This window comes from Rhincodon typus, chromosome 12, assembly GCF_021869965.1.
Source record: "Rhincodon typus isolate 14 chromosome 12, sRhiTyp1.1, whole genome shotgun sequence".
In the NCBI taxonomy this organism is placed as follows: Eukaryota; Metazoa; Chordata; class Chondrichthyes; order Orectolobiformes; family Rhincodontidae; genus Rhincodon; species Rhincodon typus.
Genome location: NC_063343.1, coordinates 41,010,922 through 41,035,921, shown reverse-complemented (window position 1 = coordinate 41,035,921; position 25,000 = coordinate 41,010,922). Strand labels below are relative to the sequence as shown.

Below are 25,000 nucleotides of genomic sequence, written 5' to 3'. Positions count from 1 at the left end.
ACTATCTGGTATTGCAAACTACAGAAGGTAGAGTGCACAGCCCACACCAGCATGGAAGCCAACCTTCCATCCGTGGTGTCTCTTTACATGGCTCGCTGCCATGAAAGGTGACCAACATCATCAAAGACCCATCGCACCCCGGTAATGATCTCCCAAAACCTCATCCATCAGGCAGAAGATACAGAAGCCTGAACACACGCATGAGCAAGTTCACGAACAGCTTCTTCCCAGCCATTACCAGATTGATGATTCAACTCTCTAGCCTCAAATAATGTAACCTGTAAACCTCTAAGTCTTTTTGATCCGTAGATCCTTTGCTTGCTGTGATCTGCCTGTACTGCTCATAAACAAAGCTTTTCACTGTATTTCGGTACACGTGACAATAAATCAATCAATCAATCAAGGTGGATAAATCCCTGGGACCTGATCAAGTATATTCCAGAACTTTGTGGGAAGCTAGGGAAGTGATTGCTGGGCCCCTTGCTGAGATATCTGTATCATTGGTAGCCACAGGTGAGATGCTGGAAGACGGTAGGGTGACTAATATGATGCCGTTATTTAAGAAAGGTGGTAAGGAAAATCCAGGGAACTATAAACCAGCAAGCCTTATGTCTTGGTGGGTAAGTTGTTGTCGGGAATTCTAAAGGCACAGGATTTACATGTATTTGGAAAGGCAAGCAATGATTAGGGATAGTCAACATGGCGTTGTGTGAGAGAAATTGTCTCACTGACTTGATTTAGTGTTTTGAAGAGGCGACAAAGAGTGATGAAGACAGAGCAGTACACATTGTCTATGTGGACTTTAGCAAGGTGTCTGACGAGGTTCGCATAGTAGACTAGTTAGCAGGTTAGATCACATGGAATTCAGGGAGAGCTAGCCATTTGGATACAAAATTGGCATGAAGGTAGGAGACAGAGGGTGGTAGTGGAGGATTGTTTTTCAAACTAGAGGCTTGTCAGCAGCGCTGTGCCACAAGGATCGGTGCTGGGTCCATTGCTTTTTGTCATTTATATAAATGATTTGGATGAGAAATAGAAGGAATGGTTGGTAAGTTTGCAGGTAACACCAAAATTGGTGGTGTACTGGACAATGAAGAAGGTTATCTCAGAGTATAATGGGACCTTGGTCAGATAGGCTGATGGGCTAAGGAGAGCAAATCATGTTTAATTTAGATAAATGTGAGGTGCTGTATTTTGGAAAGGCAAATCAAGGCAGGACTTAAACAATTAATGGTAGGGTCCTGCGGATTGTTGCTGACCTTGGGGTGCAGGTTCATAGTTCCTTGAAGGTGAAATCACAGGTAAGACAAGCTGGGGAAAAAGGCATTTGGTACGTTTGTCTTTATTGGTAGTGAATTGAGTATAGGAGTCGGGATGTCATTTGCAGCTGTATAGGACATTGGTTAGGCCACTTTTGGAATGCTGCATTTGATTCTGTTCACCCTGTTGTAGAAATGATGTTGTTAAACTTAAAAGGTTTCAGAAAAAATTTACAAGGATGTTGCCAATGTTGAAGGGTTTGAGCTATAGGGAGAGGCTGAAGAGGCTGGGGTTTTGTTTCCTTGGAGCATTGGAGGCTGAGGGGTATCCTTAGAGATTTATAGAAGCATGAAAGGCATGGATAGGGTGAAAAGACCAAGTCTTTTCCCTAGTGTAGGGTGGTCCAAACCTGGAGGATATTGGTTTAAGGTGAGAGAGGAAAGATATAAAAGGGACCTAAGGGACAACTTTCTCATGCATTGGGTGCTGCATGTATAGAATGAGCTGCCAGATGCAGTGGTGAAGGATGATACAATTACAGCATTTAAAAGGCATCTGGATGGGTACATAAGTGGAAAGGCTTTACAGGGATATGGAACCAATGCTGGAAAATGGGACTAGATTAATTTAGGATAGCTGGTCGGCATGGAAGAGTTGGATTGAAGGGACAGTTTCCATGCTGTACAACTCTATGACCAATGTCAAGCTTGCTGGTCTATAGTTTCCTGTTTTATGTCTCTGTTCCTTTTTGAATTGAGGAGTTACATTTGCTACTTTCCAGTTTGGTGGAATCTAGTGAATTTTGGAAAATTAACATCAATACATCTACTACTTCATTAGTCACCAAAGATAAAGTCCAACTCAACCTAGAAACCAGGCAGCCCACAGCTCTATCAGTGTGGTTAGTATAGTTTTATAGTGATTGTAATTTAACTAAGTTCCTCTTTCACTTCCTGATTTACAGCCATGACTGGACTATTTTTCATATCTGCTATAGTGAAGATAGGAGCAAATAGTTCTTCATTTCAGCTGCTATTTCCATATTATTCACTATTACGGGGGGGTGGAATTTTTGGAATTCGTCACGAGAAAGGTCATAACTCGGGACTTGAAATAACTCCCAGCAATCAGGAAGAGTCAGTGTGAGTTTGTGAAAGAGAAAGCATGTTTAAATAATTTATTAAATTTCTTTGAAGGAGTAATGTGTATTGTAGATAAAGGGGATACCATGTATTTGGATTTCCAGCAGGCATTTTATGGAGTGCCAAACAAAAGTTCATGCTGCAATAAGAGACATATTAACAAAGGTGATTGGCTGGGTGGCAGAAACCAGAAAGTATGCACAAATGGGTCTTTCTCTGATTGGCAGGATGTGATGAGTTAAGCCTTGCAGGGGCCTCAACTTTTTTCTTTACAATTTATATCGATGAGCTGGATGAAGAAAGTGAAGGAATGGTAGCTAAATTTGCAGTTGAGACAAAGATAGGCAGGCAAGTCTGTTGTGAAGAAGACATGGGTTGTAAATAGATATGGATATGTTGAGTGAGTGGGCAAAAATCTGGCAGATGGAGTATAATGTGGGAAACAAGAAGTTGTTCACTTTGGCAGGATGAATGAAAAATGCAGAGCATTACATAAAAGAAGAACAACTGCAGAATTCCAAGATACAGAGGGATTTGGTTGATCTAATGCTTGAATCACCAAAGTATGCAGACACAGCAATATAATCAAGAAGCCTAATGGGTTGTGATCCTTTAGGAATTTAACATGGAAGTAAGGATTGTTCATTAAGTAAATTAACTAAAATTCTTCAGTTTTACAGGGCTTTGGTGAAGCCACCTCTCAAATGCTGTGTGCAGTTTTGGTCTCCTTAATAAAGGATGAATATAAATATATTGGAGGTGGTTTTGAGAAGCATTACTAGATTGATATCGGAATGTGTGGGTTAACTTATGAAGATAGGTTGGGCTAATTCTACCTGGACTTTACAAGAGTGAGGTGGTGACTTGATTGTAGTGTATAAGGTCTTGAATTGTCTTGACAAAATGGACATAGAAAAGATGTTTCCTTTTCTTTTCACTTGTGGGACGTGGGCATTGCTGACTGGCCAGCATTTATTGCTCATCCTTAGTAGCCCTTGAGATGGTGATGGGGAGCTGCTTTCTTGAACCACTGCTGACTGTGTGTTGTTGGGAGACCCACAATGCCCCTAGGAAGGGAATTCCAGGATTTTGACCCAGTGACATTGAAGGAATGGTGATAATTTCCAAGTCAGGATGGTGAGTGGCTTGGAGGGGTACTTACAGGTGGTGGTATTCCCAGGTTTCTGCTGCTTCTGTCCTTCTGGATGGTGGTGATCGTGGGTTTGGAAGGATCTTTGGTGAATTTCTGCAATGCAACTTGTATATAGTACACAATGCAGCTACTGAGCATCGGTGGCAGAGGGAGTGGATGCTTGTGGATGAGATGCCAATCATGTGGGTGAATCCAGAACAACGGGGGAGCTATTTTGAAATTAATGGTCACTCTTTCTGGACAGAAATGAGAATTTTTTGTCTCTTATAGGTTTATGTGACTTTGGAAATCTGCTTCATTAAATGATGGAGATGCGGGTCATTAAATACTTTTAAGGTGGAAGTAGATTCTTGTTAGACAAGGGAATCAAACATTATGGGGTAGGGTGTGTGGAATTTGACACAAGCAGATCAGTCATAATCTTATTGAAAAGCGGAGCATGTTTGAGGGTTGTATTACCTTCTTCTGATCATATTTGGTATGTTTGAATATGTTGATCTGTGGAGTTAGTAGTTAAGGACAAGCTGTTGTAAAAAGAGCAAACTCATAAAGTGATGGTCACTTCAAGGATCAAACCACAAAATATTAGGAAGTGATACAATGAGATGACTATCACTTGCAAAGAAACCAATCAGGAATTGGTTATCTAACTCTTCTGAGATTGACATGTGTGTCCATGCAATGGAAAGCCAACTACAGGTCAGGATGAAACAAAACAGAAATTGCTTGAAAAGCTTAGCAGGTCTGGCAGCAATTGTGGAGAGAAATCAGAATTAACATTTCGTGTCGAGTGACCCTTCCTCAGAACTCAGGGTGTCTTTGTACACACTGGGTAATGGCGAGCAAGAGTTAATAAGCGGTGTTTTTTAGTTGGTTGGTGCATAGAGAAAACCAAAGACAGAAACACAATTTTAGCCAACAAAAAAAGAGATGTTTCTCTAGTCAAGCAGAAATATGAGCTGGTGCCCAAAGTGGATCAACTAAAACCACAGCTTCTATTATTAGTTCTTTTGTACTTTTGATAAACAAAATAAATTCTATAAAACTTGTGAAAATATATTTGTGGCTGTACTGGAAAGGTTTGGCTAGGGACACATAATTCTGGAGCACAGGTCTTCAGCACTGTTGTTGGAATGTTGTCAAGGCTTACAACCATGATGATACAGCCATTAGAGACCACGACTGAAGCAAGACTGGGAGCTACATATTAAAAAGTTTCAACTCTTTAGAATTAAATTTGGAAAGGAAAGGGAACATCATTAAGTAAGGTCATTGCAGATAAATTAGACATAATTTTCTCATGTTCCCCAGTCAGATATTGTGCCTTTGCATTGGAATGTTGCAATTTTCATTACATTATTTAAAAAGGGAGGGAGAAATTGGATGAAGGCAGATCTGTTAGTTTAATCCATGGTAGCCGTGTAACTGGAATCTATTACCAGAAGGCAGGGATTAAATACTTGGTTGGGTGTGAACAGGCTAAAGAGAGTCAGGATAGATTTGTGAAGAGTACATCATATCCAACTAATCCAGCAAAATTTTTGAGCTCAGTGCTTTGCAGAATGTTAATGAATATTGTCTATTTGAGCCTAAGGTATCTGGTAAAGTTCCACACAGAGTCGTAGCAATGCTTGACAGTTCAAAGATTTGTAGATAATCTTTTAATATAGTTTGATAATTGCCTGGGAGGTAGGAAACAAAAGAGTAGGATAAAGTGAGATAACAAGGTGTACAGCTGGATGAACACAGCAGGCCGAGCAGCATCAGAGGAGCAGGAAGGCTGACGTTTCGGGCCTAGACCCTTCTTCAGAAATGTGATAAAGTGTTGTTTTCTGATTGGCAAGACGGAATAAGTTGTGAGTTAGTTCTGGCACCTCTGCTTTTATGTTTCTGTTGTAATAGCTTCCATGTCTTTTATATTCGTTCATAAAATCAGTCTGCCGATAGCGAGGCAGATAGCTTAACATCCACCTTCTCAAAAAGGAATTAGCAATCTCTTCTTTACCTTCTCCAGTCCCGGGGAGGGGGAGTAAATTACAGTGCTCTTAGGGAGGAAATCCAGGATTTTTACAATGGAGGAATGGTGGAACTTTAGAATCCAAGTTCCAAAGAACTATATATCAAAAACATTCATTAAAAAAAAGTGTTCAAGTCCACACCTAAATTGTTAAAACCGACACTTGTGTAACCAACCCAGCTGGCAATGCTTGGGAAAACAATCCTCACCCATCCCTTTAACATAAAGGCGCGCGCCTCCGCTGAGCACTTGCCTTTAACTCAGCACAAGCCCCACCCCGCCCCCCTGCTAACCGACGTTTTGGGGGTGAGTAGCTCAACGGAACTTGCTCCGTGTAACGGAATGTCTGATTGGTCCGTTCTCAGGATTGGACGCTCCAACCGTCAATCGTAACCATAGTAATCAGGCTAGGTTGGCCGATTGACGGAAGCGCGAGCGGAATCTTCATGAAGTTTCGCTGCGGTGGCGGCGACAGCGAAGATGGTGATAATATTGATAACGTGAAACCATCGGAAGCGGCGGCCGAGTCTGTCCAACCGCAGCCCGGATTCAGCAGAGCGGCCGTTTGCCAGAGGTCGTGCAGCTCCGCGGGGGATACGAGACGTTAGCAATCTGTGGCCGGGGAAAACGCGAATCCTCCTGGAGAGAGAAACCGCCAGGGTCAGGGAGGAGGAAAACACAAAAACAGATCCACAGCTATACTTGGGGACAGAGAGAAAGAGAGACACCGACAGATATAACCGCGTGAAGAGGGAGTGAGAAAGATAGCCTCCCTTCTCTCTTCGTACACTCTCACACAAAAATACACCAAAAGGACGCAGTCTTGTGTAATCTTTCCAAGGGCAGGGAGAGAGAGAGACATCTGAATGTGGCGAGAGACATCTGAATGTGGCGAGAGACAGAAACCCGCTGTCACCTAGGTTAGAGAGGAACAGCCACATACATCGAACTCGGGAGGATCAAACAGTAACACGAAGAGAGCGGTATTAATTCATCCTACGGAAAAGTGACAACTTCGGGAAGGAGAGTGAGAGAGAAGGGTTAAACAGTGCTACTGAACCTCCGCAAACAGGAACAGAAAGCGAGAATGTGGGCTTAGGGACAGACGCAGAGTGGGAGAGCTCAGTGGGATATAATTTAATCGATTTGTTATAGTCAAAAACCGTGCAGTAATAGCATTCGCAGGATTGTTGGAACATTTTCCTTTGGAGCCTGGTACCTTTCCACTGCTGCTTTTTTGTTTAAAAATAGCCCTTATTGGTAACCATGGGCCTGCCGGCACTTGAGTTCAGTGATTGCTACCTAGACAGTCCACAATTCCGGGACAGAATCAAGTCTCATGAAGCAGAGCTGGAAAAAACAAATAAGTTCATTAAAGATCTGATTAAAGATGGAAAAGCATTGATTCAGGCAATGAAAAGTAAGTTTTTTTTTCCCAGTAATTTAACCATTGCCACGAAATGTAGTTCTGAAGATTACATTTGCTGAAATGCAATTTAAGAACATCTACAACTGACATTTAGAGAATCCTTTAATATTGACCTACCTTATTATACTAAACTCCTCGATGGCAGCTTAACGTACTTCTTGATGCCAGTCTCTATTAGAAGTGGCTCAGTACACATGTTGACAATGTTGTGAAATATTGATTTCCTTGTTTATAACAGCTAGTTCCAATCAAATTTATTGATGATTGGAGATTGAGGGAACGTATTCATTTGAATGAAGAACTGTAAGATTACATTTCACTTTAACTATTTTAGAAGTTTCTAGTTGATATAGAATCCATTGAATAGTTACAATATAGAAGGAAGCCATTCTGTGATTCATTTGATCCACTTTCCTGCTGGCTCTCCGTCAGAGTAATATAACTCATCCCACTCACCTGTCTTTTCCCTTTAGCTCTAATTTTTTTTCTGTTCAGATAAATATTCAATTCCCTTTTGAAAGCTGTGGTTTACTCTGCAGGCAGTGCATTCTGATCCTAACCACTTGATACATATGACAATTTCCTCATGTTGCCATTGGTTCTTTTGTCAATTACTCTAAATTGGATTCCTCTGCTTGTCATCCTTTCTATCAACATTGAACGTTTTATCCTGGCTCCTTGTGATTTTGAAATCTTCTCTACACTTTTGTTTTCTTCATAGAACAATCACAGTTTTGTTGAACTATCCATGTAATTTAAGTTTCTTTCACCCGTCATAGAGTCATACAGGTATACAGCACAGTAACAGAACATTTGGTCCAACTCATCCATGTTGACCAGACATCCCCAATTAATCTAGTCCCATTTGCCCACATTTGGCCCATACCCCTCTTAAACCTTTTCTATTCATATACCCATCCAGATGCCTTTGAAGAGTTATTGTACCAGCCTCCGCCACTTCTGACAGCTGATTCCATACATGCATCACCCTCTGTGTGAAAAAACGTTGCCCCTTAGGTCCCTTTTAAATTTCTCTCCCCCCCCCCCCCCCCCCCCCCACTAAACCTATGTCCTCTAGTTTTGGACTCCTCCCAACCCAGGGAAAAGACCTTGGCTATTTACCCTATCCATGCCCCTCATGATTTTATAAACCCCTATAAGGCCACCCCTCAGCCTCTGATGCTCCAGGGAAAATAGCAACAGTCTATTCAGCCTCTCCCTCTAGTTCAAACCCTCCAACCCTGGCAGCATCCTTTTTTGAAATCTTTTTTGAATCCTTTCAAGTTTCACAACATCCTTCCCATCACCATTCTCATAAACCTTTTCTGCATCTTCAGTGCTTTTACATGTTTGCTATAGTATGGAGCCCAACGTTGGATTCAGTACTCCAACCGAGGCTGAACCAGTGTTTCCTAAAGATCTACCATAAATTCCTTGTCTTTGCATTCTATTGGCTGGAATTTATATGCCCCTGTTATGTGTTTTTGCCTGGTAGGTGCCCAGACAATCCATCCTCTTGTTCTTTCTTTGAGCTGATCCCTAGAACATGGGTAGATAGATGGGCAGAAATCAACACTCTGCCAACCGTATTTAAATTAGTCAGTTGAGCTCATTACCATTATTCTGAAGTTAGTTTATTTCAAATTATCATGCAGAGCAGATCTAAAGCAGATTGATTATTGATGCATCAATAACTCAGAAACATAACATCACTACAACTTTCTGTGAAGTGCAACTTATCACTGCTGGGAACATCAAAGTGAAGTTAGAGATGCTATTTAAGATACATGTCCCTAAAAAAAAATCAGCCCTTACAATAAAATTTATTTCCTTTGCATAATTTAGATTTTCATAAACATTTTAGTCTTTATCATACTTTTCAGTGTTGTCGCTGTTACTTGATGTAGCATAAGATTGCCAAATGTTTCTTTTGAGTAGCAGACTGGCTGACATTTGTCTTCTTTTATTCACCTGTTGCGTCAGTGGCATATTGTTGTCTCTTTGCTCCCCAATAATGTGAGCTTTTGCTCACTGTGTTTGTTCTAGCTATTATAGTGTATTTTAGCCTTATCCTCAGAAGAAAAGCCTTGGTTTAACTTGTATTCACCTGCTCTATTTGTCTTTGAATTTAAACAATTTAACCTTTCTTAAACCTTCTAACTTTTCAATTTTTTAATGTCCTGGAAAATGGTTACTGTCAGTCTGTAGGAACTTTAGCAAAAATGAAAGTTATTGATAAGAGTTTCAGAATATATTGCAATCAGCCATAAACCACTTGCTGGTTTTTCCCTTATCTCTTGAAGGTCAGTGTTTGGACACCTACATCTACTTTGTCCTGTGTGGAACACTGAAGTCACTTGAGGAAATTAACTCTTTGATTGGAGTGCAGCTTTTCAATACATGCAAAATCAAATATTGTCATATTAACTTTTGTCTTTAAATAAAGATTGAATTTGAAAAAGAAATGGAGCACCCTGTAAATTTTGGACTTGACACGCTTCAAATCTATGTAGCCCAAAGTTGAGTTTGGTTCCTTCAATATAGTGAGAAGCTTCAGAGGGCAAAAGTGCACTTTGCAGTTGAGCTGAGCATCAGTTACATTCATCACCACAAAAACGGTTGGCATGTAATTGTCGAGAGGAGTTCTCTTTTCAAATGCATTTTGCAACTTTGTCATTGTTTCATGCAGCCACATGGTGCTATAGGTTTCTGTGTAAGTTGTGGCTATTTTGGTCATTATCACGTTGTTGAACTTTGCATAAAATTGGTATCCTGTTCCTGCATTATAACAGTGACTGCAGATTTTTTTAAAAGTACTAAGTAGGATCTAAAGCACTTTGAGATATCTGATGGTTGTGAAAAGTAAATATAAATGCAAACCTTTCTTTCACCCTTGAAGATCCTATTAAATGTTACTGAGCAAGTGCAAACATGAAGTGCAGGCTTTTCGTACTAAGCTTCAGGGAGTGTCTGCTGATGATGTACACTGTTAACTTATTTAAAAAAAAAACTTTGAGCAGCTACTTTTTGTACTTTGCATGGAGCAGATGATTTGAGTGCTGTAGTTGAGTATATCTCAAACTAAGCTCATTTCTGTATACAACTAATAAGTTGTTAAATTGATTTCTTGCAATTTTGTTCCTTGATCCTAGCTTCTGTAACAAAATTAATTGAGATCTTAGAACTAGGAGAATTCTCATGAGTGGCAACAAATGACTTGCAGTTCACTACTAGAGGCTTTTGATCATAAAAATGATATGGCATTATTACATATGGCTTAAATCTTCTTTTAGATACTGCTATTTAATACTGTAAGTGCCCTAGGAATTTGACATTTGTGGAATGCCCATTCTATCCATCATCAAACTACAGTCTAACCCAGAAGTACAGTTTATCTGATCTGAACGAGATATTTGTGTCAGCCACATAAACACTGCTTCAATTAATTTGAAGGCAGATTGAGGAAAAATCTTTTGAGATGAGACCAGTACTGAATTGTTTAAAGCGACGGAGCTTTACTGCTTTACTTTGACTAGCTTCATAGAATTATACAGTCCGGAAACAGATGCTTCGGTCCAACTTGTCTGTGCCGACCAGATATCCTAAACCGATCTAGTCCCATTTGCCAGCATTTGGCCCATATCTCTCTAAACTGTTCCTATTCATGAACCCATCCAGGTGCCTTTTAAATGTTGTAATTGTACCCACCTCCACCACCTCCTCTGGCAGCTCATTCCACACATGCACCACCCTCCACGTGAAAAAGGTGCTTCTCAGGTCCCTTTTAAATCTTCCCCCCTCTCACCTTTAACCTATGCCCTCTAGTTTTGGACTCCCCTACCCTGGGAAAAAGACCTTGGCCATTTACCCTATCCATGCCTGTCATGATTTTATAAACTTCTGTAAGGTCACCCCTCAGCTTCCAATGCTCCAGGAAAAAAAAATGCCCCAGCCTATTCAGCCTCTCCCTTTGCTCAAACCCTCCAATCCTGGCAATATCTGTGTAAATCTCTTCTGAACCCTTTCAAGTTTAACAATATCGTTCCATAACAGGGAGACCAGAATTGAATGCAGTATTCTAAAAACAGCCTCACCAATGTCTTGTCTAGCTGCATCATGACATCCCAACTCCTATACTCAATGCATTGACTAAAGAAGGAACAAAAACAGAAGGAAAAGCTCAGCAAGTCTGGTAGCATCTGTGAAGAAAAAGATCAGAGTTAATGTTTCCTGTCTGGTGACCCTTTGTCAGAATATGCAACAATATACAACATTAAACTCCATTGGCCACTCTTTGGCCCATTGGCCCAGCTGATCAAGGTCCCGTTGTACTGTGAGATAACCTTCTCCACTGTCCACTACAGCACTGATTTTGGAGTCGTCTGCAAACTTACTAACCATACCTCCTATATTCATATATATAAATGATGAAAAGCAGTGGACCTGGCATCAGTCTGTGTGGCACACTGCTGGTCACTGTCCTCCAGTCTGAAAAACTCTCTACTCTTTTAAACGAAAGATGCAAACAGAATAATCAAACCCCACCACCACCACCACTCCTGACACCACCCCCATCAGACTCTCTTGGGAATGGGGACAGTACCGGGTTAAATAATCTCACCTAAGAGATCACTTTTTAGGTCAGAGTGATGACTGCCCTGTGCCAGGAAAGGGGCATCTCTCCAGTCATGATACATTCCCCTAGGGCCCGTGCATAGTCACCGCCTAAGATGTCCCAGAATGCTCTGAAGAATCCATGGTCAGCCCTGGGGACTTGTCCAGCAAAGACAGTCGAGGGCATCGGTCAGCTCCTCCAAACTCAGAAGTCAGTCGAGCTCTTGGCGTTCACTAGGCTGAACTGCAGCATGTTCTTCTACAGAGCTTTGTGAGCTTCCTCGCTGGATGGATCTGAAGAGAAGACAGTCATATAGTAGTCCCTCACTTGTGCCCTGATGCTCTCCGGATCTAAGGTGAGGGATCTGTCATCAGCTATTAGCACAAGGAGCTGCTGGCAGACCTCGCACCGTTTTTCCATCGAGTAGAAGAAGGGGGAACCACTGTCGAAATCCAGAGGGAACTGGACCTGCGATCTCATTTACACACCCCAGGACGTGATGAGGTGCAGATCCCAGAGCGCAGCCTTCTACCCTTTGTACACCTCCCACAGACCTGGGTCCACATTGAGCTGACCAAGACGTGAACACCTCCTTCTCCAACTCCTCGATCCTGGATTTCTGCGTCTTTGACCCCTACGTGCAGACTGACAGAAGACAATGATGTGAGTCTTGCCCATGTTCCATCATAGCCTCAAGGAGGGGAAGCCACCCTCTTCCTTCTCCAGCCAGTACAGAAGTGACAAAATGAGTCCTGGAACTGCTTGTCCTCCAGCAACAGGATGTTAAAGTTCCAGAATGTGGACGTTGCCCTGGCACTAAATGGAACGAGCTCCGCCCACAATAGGTTGTGATTAGACAATGGCGTCTGCTGCAAGAAGGCCTTCAAAGCATAGCAGGCTCTTGTCCTGGAAATGTACAGGCAGTCAATCTGGATACTCAGACTCCAGGCCTCTCAAAGATGAAGGTAATGGAATCGGGATGGAAACTTTGCCAGATATCTACCAAGTTAAAGGCCTTAACTAAGTCCTTCAACTTCCCCGGTGATGCTGAACTCTTCTGGGTACTGCCACGCTCCCGCTTCTTGAGGATGCAATTGAAATCTTCTCCCAAGAAAAGTGAGTTCGCCCTCATTGATGGAGCTAAGAAGAGTAGACACTTCCGCGAAGGAGCACATCAGCTCAGGTCCCATCCAAGGCACGTATATGTTCACCAAGTGAAGCAATGTGCCCCCAAAATGAACTCTGAGTTGAAGCAGATGGCCTGGCATGTATCCCTTGACTTTTAAGATCTCCGGCTTGAGAAGAGGGATGAGCAAGATAACCATCCCACCAGAATTGGAGGTCAGGTGACTCATGAAGACCCTTCCCTGCCACTCCAGGAGCGACAAAACTTCGTCTTCTGGAACAGTATGAGTTTCTTGCAGAAGGCTCACTGTGTACACATGTTCCCTGAGGAGTGAGAGGATATGAAATCTATGCTAGACCTTTCCGCTGCTGTTGATATTGGGGCTAGCAATGGGTGTCTTCGTGGCAGTATGAAAACCATTGGAAACAAACTTTCTGAGTAGGGGAAGGGACCTTTTCTCCCCTCCAATCCCTGAGGAAATGCAAGGAAAACTCTGACAGAACTGCTCTGTGTTCTTGTATATTCCCAGGGTCGCCAATAGCTGCTGGGCAGATATGACTAGAAGCTGTAGGGAATTTCACTGGTGAGTAGTCAACTGGACTCTGCCTCAGCAACCGAGCATTGCTCACAAAATGTCCTGGAGATTCCCCAGCGGGGATGGGGTATACCTCCTGAATAATGCTCCATTCTCCTTCAGGTCATTGCCTCTAACCCCTGATCCCTCCCCCCGCATAGAGTGTGGGAGTGATCTGAGACCACCGGTTGCGCACACTCCGGCCTCAACCCCACCCCAGGGTTGACAGCAGGAAGATCCTTTGCAGGGACATCCAAGTATAAAACATTTAGCTCCCTGGGAGGCATCAGTTCAGAACCCTGCTCCACTCCTGGCACCAGGTCACCCTCCATGTCTGGGAAAAGATCCTCAGTAAGGGTGGAGATGCCTGACATAAAGGTCTAGGAGAGAGTGAGGAGGCCTTCTCCTTCACCGCAACCATCCAGGTTGGCCTCGGGTTAATTATCCCCAGTCAAATTATGTAGCACTTTGGGGTTCTTGCAGCATGCGCGAGACCTCATTGGCCACACTCACCTCAGCATCTGAGGTGCCTGGCCCAGTTGTGGGGGTGACTTTGTATCATCCTCTTCCCCAAGACAGGAGGAAGAGGGGTTTTTGGCAGATACCACTACCTCATCCACGGGGATGGTGTTGTTAATACTGGGTCCCTCTGACCCCGAGGAGAGGCGCCTTTTCTGGGAGATTGGTGGAACAAGGGACATCTCCATTTCCTCACCATCCTGCTTTCAACCATGCTCTCTTTTTTTCTTGTCCCCTATAGGTTTCAGGGCATGTGAGGGCCTAGGGGGACTGGGCACCACCTGCTAACCTCCGCACCCATCATTGATGGGCCCTAGGCACGGTTCCAAATCCTACGCTTTCTTGACAGACCTGGAATTGCTGTAATCTGGGAAGTATCCCTCCCCAGTCTGGGGACTGATGGTCTTGGGGCCACCTGGGGAATCCTCATGGGAGGCTGCCCCAAATGTTTAGTTTTCCTTTGGGCCTTCCTCTCTCCACCCTATTTGAGTCCTCAGCTGTAGAAATTCTCTCCTGCAGAGGCTGAGGGGAGGGTGACAGTGCCAGCTGTGGCCACTCAGGTGTTAACAGTAGCCTTGGATGCCAGGCGGTTCCTTACAGGCATGGCACCGCATATCCTCCAATGATCAGAAGACCTGGTATACATCGCTTTTGTGCTCGACTGTAAAAACACCCTCCACAACCTCCTCCTGAACCAGGCAGGTGAAAACCTGTCGCTGGAAGGAGTAAACATGGGCTTCCTGCAGACCAGGCAACAGCAGTACAATGCCTGACCTCACCTCATCTCCCTGAACTGGGGGAGGTGGGAGAAAAGGAGCTCAGATGGCACAAAAGGTGGGACATTTGACAAGATGACCCTCTGAGCAACTACCTCCAGAGGGTCGACAGGCAAGAGCGACCCACTAATAAGGCGAGATGTACTGCCTGCTCAGTCCTTAGGAAGAACTCTGCATTCCCATACACTTTCAACACCGACAATGGTGGGGACACTGACTAGCCCTGGCAAGGCTGCTGCGCGTTCCTCAATGGTCATCTCGGGGGGAGTATAACATTTTGCTATGAGCTTTTTAGTCAGATGTGTGAAGGGGTCAAAAAGGGTGGTGTGCTGGAGTTGGGGGATGCAGAGGATGCAACTATCTCCGTGGAGGAATGACTCAGATCTGCCACAGATGTTGTTCTTGAGGGTCCTGTGGCTGTCATTGCTCCCCCAACCAGGACTACCACCACCCTGCACACAAAAAACAGATGAAAGAAACAGAAAGAGTCTCATTAAGCTCTGCCTACCAGTCCAGTGGCTTCACGCAGCTGTGTTCCCACCTGCTACCCAACCACATGTCCAAAACAGTTCCCCAGTACCTAAAGACAACAGTCACTGTCAGCAAATAACGATGGTACAAGCCACAGTACCAAATGAGGAGAGGGGCCCAGACTCCAAAATATGGTTATTCACAAAGAAGCATTCAGGCCCTAAGCTGTCAATATCTAGGCCTGAATCCACTGACTGAAGGAGAAAGTCCAGCCTCCAGGAACTGGCCCTCCTAGGCACCAGCCAAATGGAAATATAGGCCACCAAGCTTCCTAGGGCAGCAGCAGTAGCAGAGATCCCTAGGCAATAGTCCCTAAAAGCAGGCAGGCAAGCTGCAGTACCCAAGGCCCCAGGCCTCAATCATCAGCAGCTCTCTCCAGGTGCAGCACGTGTTATTACAGTAATCTTCAACTCACTGAGGAGAGATGTGGCCACCAGCAGCAACAGAGTCCCTTCAGGCAAGGAGGCTGCAGCACCAGAGACTCCATGCTCTAGGCCTCAATCAGCCCCGGCTGCTACTTCAGCTTCAAAGCTCCAACTACAGCAGCAATAGCACGCGAACCTCTAATACACTGCCCTCTACAGGGAAAGCAGCCCTCTACCACCACCCTCTGTCTCCTACCTTCAAGCCAATTTTGTATCCAGTTGGCTAGCTCCCTGGATTCCATGTGATTTAACCTTGCCAACCAGTGTACCATGCAGAACCTTGTCAATTGCCTTGATGAAATCCATTTAGGCAATATCTACCGCTCTGCTTTCATCAATCTTCTTTGTCATCTCTTCAAAAAAACTCAATCAAGTAGTGGCACACGATTTCCCATGCACGAAGCCATGTTGACTATCCCTAATCAGTCCTTGCCTTTTCACATGTATGTAAATTCTGTCCCTCAGAATTGCCTCCAACAACTTAACCACCACTGATGTCAGCCTCACCAGTCTATAGTTCCCTGGCATTTCCTTACGACCTTTCTTAAATAACAGCACCACATTAACCGCCTTCCAGTCTTCTGGCACCAAACCCGTGGCCGTCGATGATACAAGAATCTCAGTAAGGGGCCCAGCAATCTCTTCCCCAGCTTCCCACAGAGTTCCGGGATACACATGATCAGGTCCCGGGAATTTATGTACCTTCATTTTTGTGACCTCCAGCACCACCACCTCTGTAATATGGACACTTTTCAAGACATCACTATTTATTTCCCCAAGTTCCCAAGCTTCCCTGTCCTTCTCCACAGTAAATGCTGATGTACAATATTCATGTAGTAACTCGCCCATCTCCTGCGGTTCCACACATGCACGGCCTTGTTAATCTTTAAGAGGCCATATTCTCTTTTTAGTTACTCTTTTGCCCTTAATGTATTTGCAGAACCTCTTTGGATTCTGCTTAACTCTTTTTGCCAAAGCTATCTACTATCCCCGTTTTGCCCTCGTGATTTCCCTTTTAAGTATATTCCTATTACCCTTATACTCCTGTAGGGATTCATTCAATCCCATCTGTCTATACCTGCCATGTGCCTCCTCCTTTTTCTTGACAGAGCCTCAATTTCTCTGGTCATCCAGCATTACCTACACCTACCAGTCTTGTCCTTCACACTGACAAGAACATACTGCCTCTGAACTCTCATAATCTCATTTTTGAAGGCCTCCCACTTTCCAACCATACCTATGCCTGCGAACAGCATCCTCCAATCAGCTTCTGAAAGTTCCTGCCTATTAACACCAAAGTTGATCTTACTCCAGTTAAGAACTTTAACTTTTAAATTAGGTCTATCCTTTTCCATAACAGTTTTAAAACTAATAGAATTATTATCCCTGGCAGCAAAGTGCTCCTCAACTGACACCTCAGTCACTTGCCCTGCCTTTTTTCGCCAAGAGAAAGCCAAGTTATGCTCCTTCTCTATTAAGTACATCCACATACTGAATAAGAGAATTTTCTTATACACATTTGAAACTTCCTCTCCATCCATGCACTTAACACTATGGCAGTCCCAGTCTATGCTTGGAAAGTTAAAATTCCCTATCATTACAAGCCTTCCATTCTTGCCGATAAACTTGTATGTTTGTACGATAACATAAAGAATTAAAACAAAAATACACTGCTGCTGCCATCAGTCAGTCAGCTTGCATGATTTAAAGCAAGCAACTTCCAGCTACCTTCCTGCGTGCTAAATATTTGAACATAGCTAAAACCTACCCTTGCAGCTTTCTGTCTATAGCCTGACTACTATCTCAGCGTTTGCTGGCGCTGCCTGGCTGCTAATATCTCATTTCTTTTGAATGTCTTCACAGATGGAAGACATCAGAGTTTTAAAAAATGCTGAGATTAGCTAATTAGTTATTTTATTATTTTAATGCATGAACTGTGATCAGGTTGAGGCATGACACCTTTGTGATATGTGTGATAGATTTTAGCAATATCTTGATTTTAAAAGTGATTCTCATTTTCACATCCCTCATGGCCTTTACTCTCCTCAACTCTATAATTTTGTACAATCCACAAATCTCACTTCCCTTGCCCTTCGCTGGAAACTTTACCTCAGGCTGCCTGTGCATCTGCTAAATACTCCTTAAAACATACTTCTTTGATCAAGCATTAAGTTACCTGTCCTGGTGAATTTTTCTTTGGTATAATGGTAATTTTTGTCTTATTCTACTTGGAATACGTTAGAATTATTATATGAATGTCGGTTGTTGTTGATTTATGACACCTTGAATTTGACTTGGAAACTGGCAAGATTTTTGGACTACCTTCTTAAAAAATCTAAAGTAGTTGTATTGATCTTGTTTTGCTGGAAGTAAGTATTTAGAATTAAAAGGTTTGTTGTTTCACATACTTCGCTGTTCTTATTTAGTTTGTAAAAATGGCTGCAATGGGAAGATGGAAACCCCAGTGGAGGAATGGATGTTTATCTTAGCTTGGGCTGAATGTACAGTTTTAGAACTCTGCTGAGAGTGCTGTGCTCCTGCTTGTTTGTGCGATACTTGACCTGTGAGTACTCTATGCTGATTATGATTACTTGACATTAGTGGGAAGTGAGATTGATGGGCATAACATTTGATTCAGAATTATAAATGCCAAATGTTTACTTTATTTTCTGAAACTGATCAGTGAAGGTGGAAAGTAGTTTGGTTGCTGATGCAACCAACATAGTCCAACATGTAAAACCTGAAAGAACTGTGGATGCTGTAAATCAGGAACAAAAACAAAGTTGCTGGAAAAGCTCAGCAGGTATGGCAGCATCTGTGAAGAGAAATCAGAGTTAATGGTTCTGGTCCAGTGACCCTTCCTCAGAACCTCAAATAAATAGTCAAACAACTGCTTATCTGTTTTAAAAAAATCTGAAAGAACTGTGGATGCATTATCCAAGGGCCCAAACATTCCTTCTGCATGAAGCAGCACTTTACCTGCATTTCTCACAATCTAGTCTACTGCGTTTGCTGCTCACAATGTGGTCTCCTCTACGTGGAGAAACGAAGCGTAGACTGGGTGACCACTTTGCAGAACACCTATGTTCTGCATGCAAAAATGATCCTGAGCGTCCAGTTGCCTGCCACTTTAACACATCACCCCTCTTGTTCCCTGGCCAACATTTCTGTCTCAGGATTGTTGCAGTCCTCCAAGGAAGCTCAGTGCAAGCTGGAAAAACAACATCTCATTTTCCACTTGGGGATCCTGCAGCCCTGTGGACTCAATATCGAGTTCAATAATTTTAGGCTTGAACTCTCCCATGTCTTAGCCCCCAGCCCTACACACCAGGCCTTGTTGTCTCATAGTCTGCCATTACACAGTACCTAATGTTAGTCACTAACATTAACAGTCTCCGTTAACAGGCATTCATCCTCTTAGCCAGATCGCTATGCACTCCTTTGTATGTCCAACTGTTCTGTCTCTTTGGGCTGTATCCCCACCTATCATTTACTCCTTACCCTATCTTCTGCATGTAAACCAACATTTTCCTAGCTACCACCATTTCTGTGGAAGGGTCACTGGATGCGAAACGTTAACTGATTTCTCATCACAGATGCTGCCAGACCTGTTGAGCTTTTTCAGTAACTTTTGTTTTTGCATATCTGCTAAAACAGTTTCATAATTTGGTTATCAAGGGATTGCAGCAAGATTCCAGATTATTATTTGTTTCTCAGTCCAATATCTGAGACGGATCCTTTCAAAACTATGTTCTTATCCTATAAAATTCTTCTCTAGAGATGCACAACTGAATCTTGAAAGCTCTACCTCTCCCTTCAAAAGACATATGAAAATGAATCTGTATTTTCTGTGCTCTCCCACTCATTTCCCCACACTCAACTTAGTTTCTGCACTTTTCCGCTTTCTATCTAGTTTAGTGTTCTGAAATATTTGCCTTTTTGAGGAGTGCATGCAATAGAAGGTGTTGATGGCAACCCCATGATCATCGCTTTCATGACATGTTTAATTATGTCATAAGTTACTTGCTTTCAGTTATCATTTTTCAGTTCTGTTGATCACTTTGCAGTTTGTATTTGAGGTCACTTTATTTTCTTTTCTGAAGCAAGCAATCTGTAAACATTCTATGCATTTTTATATAATACATGGAGTTTATAGTTCTGTTAAGTAATATGATGCAAGAATTTGAGAACGATTGAATTAGAGTTGATACAAAAATAGAAATTGCTGGAGAAACTCAGCACGTCTGTCAGCATCTACAGAGGGAAAGCACAGTGCTGCCAGACCTGATGAGTTTCTCCAACAATTTCTGTATTTGTTTGAGGCCTTCAGCATCTGCAGTTCTTTGCTTTAATTTAGAATTTGGGTTGGTTGGAACAAAGTGTAGTCTGAGCTGAAAATGTGAAATGGAAGTGTTATGTTACGATTGGTGGAAGGATGTTATTGTAGCATGACTTGTTATGTAGACAGTTATCAATGTGGACATGGAAATTTTATGTAGAAAAATTGGCAACTGAAAGAATACTTTTTTTTAAAAAAAAGGAATTTTTGTGCTTTCGATTTCTGTAAATAAGAAACGTGTTCATGTACAATTGTTGGTATGGTGTGTACATCAAAATAAATACTTGAAAGGGGGAAAAAGTTGAATCTTTTTTAGATCGCCTTAACCTTATACATTTTATTGGTTTGTAATTGCTCATTTGGAGAAATAGGCCACTGGACTTTTCAAAGTTACTTGCAATACTTGCTACACGTGGAACATTGGATTTTTAATCTGATCTGTACTTTTATTTTACTTGATAGGAGATCCTGACAACATTTATGCACTGCTGAATGTTCTTCAATTGTGTTGTTGACTTTAAATGTAATTCACATTGTATCTGTGTATAGTGAGTGATTTTAATCTTCCTAGCCAGATGCAGATAGAAAATCCAATCTATTTTCATGAAGCATGAAAAGTGAATGACCATTTCCCTTGTATTTTACATAAATTTTTAACATATCTGTACAAATTAATAACTGCTTTTCCCTACTTACTGGCTTTTGAAATAAGTGGATGAATATATGTTTTCAGCAGAGTCCCCACTTTCATCTTTGCATAAGGGAAGCAGCTCCACTCATACACTGTCATTTTTCTGAGTAGCATGGCAGTAAACTTAGTGTGTGCTTCAGTCGGTCATTAAAAATACTTGTTTATAATTAGAACTTTGGTAATTGAAATGAAATGGACATTTGATTCAGGTACGGAAATAACCAGCTTGTGCGGAGTTGTCAAAAATACTTTGTAACTGGAATGGCCCACACTCATTTAGCCAAGTGGCAGTGTGCTGAGACTGCAATATTTCAAAGTTTGTAGCACTACAGGTGTAAATAATACCATGAGTTGTGAAATATTTATTTATTAAATTAGAATTCATAATGTGACCCTGGAGCATAATTTTGGTTACCATGGGGCTATCCACATTGGAGTTAGTTAAGATCATCTGCTGTAGCCTTATGATTGTTGAACAGAGTGACTCATGCAGTGACTGATTCAGCCAGCTCATTATATTTTTATGCTTAGCAGTCTCTCTATTTACCTGTGAAAATGCACGGGTTAATCATTTCAAAAACAACTTATTCAAATTTCAGAAGGATTGAAAATCTCCTGTGAGATTGATTTTGAAAGAGGATTACTACAATGTCAGTCTAGCATTTTGAAGACAAAGGGTTTTAGGATTGATGTCTCTTAAAATACTGTATTTTGCAGCATTATTTTATAAATCAGGTTTAAAGACAAAAAAAGTTTGATTAAATATCATCCTGCTGCTTTTACAAAGTTTCAGTTAGAATTGAAATATTCTATGAGCCTTTTCCAACTGGCTTTGGCTTGATTTAACACTTGGTATTAGCTGAATTTTGGATTATCTTTGAAATTCTCGAAGATCATCTTTGCTGAATGCTATGGTGTTCGGTTGGGGTTAAGTGAATTGCTTTCCAATCAAATACCTTACAATTCTTGGGTTTAGTGAACTATCTCCCATTGCAGGCTTCCATGGTGTCCTATCTTTTAATAACAAAAAAATATACGTAGCATTTCATTCAACATGTCATTGGCCAAAATTATGTGTTATAGGACCAGACACTGTGGTTGAATAATATGTCAATTTTGGTACAATATTGGGCTGCCTCTGTTTTGTCCAAAATACATATTTGTGCTTGAAAACAAACGTGTCAGATCTGACGTTTAAAGCAGCAGTTAAATTTTACAAATTATCTGGCAGAGTTCCATTCTTGCAAGTTGAACCTCCAAACTCATTAACACCTATTTATTTTATATGCATGTACTTGAAAAATATTAATGCATCATAACTGTTCCGGCATACACTTTTCTTAAAAACAAACCTGGGTAATGTTCTGCTAATTACAATGTGAGAAATAAATTCATTTTGTTGGTCTGCAAACGAATGACATAAAAATAGTATATGGATCCCCTGTCAAAACATCCTCTGTGAACACAATCGCCTAATTTATTGAGTTGTCTATTCTTTCATCTAAGTTGTAGTTGTTTTATAATACTAGTATTTTTCTTATTATTCCTTGTGAATTGAAATTTTGTAATTAGAGTATATTTTCCTCTGTTTGCTATTGTTATTAAAAATTGTTGGCCTGAGGTCAAAGTGCATTTCACTTTGTTTGTGCCAACATTTTTGCTAATGAATGGAGGGTAACAGGTTAGCAAGAATTCAGTTTTTGATCGGTGGAACTGTTTGGTTAAATTTAAATCTCAGAGACTTGAAAAGAAACCAGCTCCTTTCTTCTCTATCCCATTCATGTCTTCCCTATTTGACGTATGCAGGATTTATCAATAAATGGTGGTGATTTTGTAAAAAGTTAAGTTTTAAGGTTTTTATAGGACTGAAAATGTTTAAATCTTGTTTTGCTGGTTTGGGGAGTGCAGCAGAGTTTATGACTCTCAATATATTGTAAGGATGTGAAATTGTTCACGTTAATAAATATAGATACTTGCTACAGTGCCAATCGTTTCTCTGCAACCCAAAACCTGAGCATATCTTTGGCACTTAGAAGGAAGAGATAACGTCACTTATGACCTTTCTATTGTGGCAAGTAAGATGTGCTGTTCTGAGCAAGCATTCTTTTTTTCTCCTTTATTTATCACTCTGTCAAACAGATGTTATATGGTTCATTGATATTACTGGGCTATTTTCTCCTCTTCAAAGCCAATTATAATAGCTCGCCAGTATCCTGGCTGAGCTCACTGAACTCCGCACAGACAAATGGTTAATTTTGAAAACCTTTATGATGAGCATAGCTCATTGCCACATCATGTGGTTTGTCTCCTAAACCAGCCATTGAGAGAACTTCCTGTGATTATAGTTTCTAAATGCATCTGAAACTTCGATATGTGGGTAAGGCTCAAAATATTGCATGTGATATAAGCTTAATTATATTTTATCTTGGCAAAGGTTAAGGGTGGATTTAATCATCTCTCTGTGTATATTAAATTTGAGTTTGAAAAAATGCCAAATTTTTTATATTTAATGTAAATTGAAAGTAGTTTAAGTGGAATTAAGTTGACTTGGAAAGCCGAAGTATTCACACAAATGATTACTTTGTGAGGCTTTAATTTCCTGAAGCAACTGGTTATGCAGAATCCCATGTCTAGCATATTAATGGCTCTAGTTAAAATGTGTAACATTTCTTAATTCTTGACACTGCAGTGCTGGTGGTTTTTGGTTCAATGTATTCTGTCTAGTTGATTACATCTCAGTTGGTAGTAGACACAATATTTGTTTTGCCAGGTTGAGATTTAACGTGATGATTAATGGAGTTGACCTTTGGAAGTGAAAACTGTAAAACCGTTCAGTTCTTTATCTGTTAAGTTGGCACAAATTAATCCACTATAATATTATAGTTATTCCATTGATATTTTTGCACTCATTAATTTTGGATGAATGTATGGCTGATAATTCAACCATTTCTGTGACTATGACCATGACCTCTCACCTGCTTGTGTGATCTTAATTTAACAATTATTTTATGTATTATTACATAAAATTAGTTGTTACACATACGAGCAACGAATCAAGACCAGGAGAAGGCTATCCAGCTGCTCAGGTCTGCTCTGCCATTCAATAAGATCATGACTGATCTGATTGTAAACTCAAATCCGCATTCTCACTTACTCCTGATAGCCTTTCATCTCCTTGCTTAACAAGAATCTATCTACTTAACCTTTAAAAACAAAGACTCACAACCCTCTGACAGAATTTTTTTTGTTGCCTATCTGTTTTTAAATGGTTAAGACCTGACCTGTAAGCAGTGACCCCTAGTTCTAGGTTCTTCCAAAAGAGGAAACATCTTCTGCATATCTACCCAGTCAAGATACCTCAGTATTTCCTGTTTTAATCAAGTCACCTCTTACTCTTCTAAACTGCAGCAGATACAAGTCTAGCCTGACCAACCTGTTCTCCAAACATAACGGGCCCATTCCAACTATCTGCCTAATACATTTTCTTAACTGCCTCCAACGTATTGACATCCTTTCTTTAAGTAAGGTGACCAATGTTCTGCACGCTGCTCCGATGTTGCCCATCTCTCTGACTCTGCTTTGCCATTTCCACAGCTTTTTGTCACCTTCACACCCTTGGACCCTGCTATTGCTTTCAAATGAGAAATATGTTTTGTTTTGATGCTGTATAAGATGTAGATGTATGTAGATTTGTCATCCTCTAACACACTCTGTAGCTTACATACTCAATTTATTCATAGGTCAAAGATTCTCTGTAAACCAAGTTTTTTAAAAAAACAATACATATAAATAGCAGATGAAGTCACTTTTAGAATATTTTTAGAATAGTACAATTCTGGTCACCCTACTATAGGAAGGATGTTGTTAAACTAGAAAGGGCACAGAAAAAAATTTCAAGGATGTTGCTAGGATTTAGAGGGTTTGAGTTATAAGGAGAGGCTGGATAGGCTGGGAGTTTTTTCCCCTAGTGCATAGGAGGCTGAGGGGTGACCTTATAGAGGTTTAGAAAATTATGAGAGGTATAGATAAGGTGAAAAGCCAAGGCCTTTTCCCAAGGGTAGGGGAGTCCAAAACTAGAGGGCATAGATTTAATGTTAGAGGGGAACAATTTAAAAGTGGCGTGAGGGACAATTTTCTTCACACAGTGGATGATGTGTATATGGAATGAACTTCATAGGAAGTAGTAGAGGTGGGTACAGTTAGAATGTTTAAGAAACCTTTGGATGCATATATGAATAGGCAGGGTTTATAGGGATCTGAGCCAAATGCAGGCAAATGGGACTAGATCAGTTTAGGATACCTGGTCGGCATGGATAAGTTAGACCAAATGTTTTGGTTCTTTGCTATATGAATCTATGCTACTTGCTTTTTGCCAATGCATTTCCCAAAGGATATATAACATT

At 41.3% G+C, this 25,000-nt stretch overlaps 2 protein-coding genes across 2 annotated transcripts in view; one reads left to right on the top strand and one right to left on the bottom strand.

The window, feature by feature from the left end:
- The window catches only part of LOC109915511 (rho GTPase-activating protein 26-like), a 113,538-nt gene extending 107,025 nt beyond the window's left edge, over window positions 1-6,513 (bottom strand). Inside the window, exon 1 of the mRNA XM_048603979.1 lies at window positions 5,998-6,513. Coding sequence (XP_048459936.1) covers window positions 5,998-6,513 — 516 coding nt within the window. The remainder of the gene's footprint in view (window positions 1-5,997) is intronic.
- Window positions 5,929-25,000, top strand: part of LOC109930529 (rho GTPase-activating protein 26-like) — a 69,645-nt gene continuing 50,573 nt past the window's right edge. Inside the window, exon 1 of the mRNA XM_048603978.1 lies at window positions 5,929-6,992. Within this exon, the coding sequence (XP_048459935.1) occupies window positions 6,839-6,992 (154 nt within the window). The 5' untranslated portion in view covers window positions 5,929-6,838. The remainder of the gene's footprint in view (window positions 6,993-25,000) is intronic.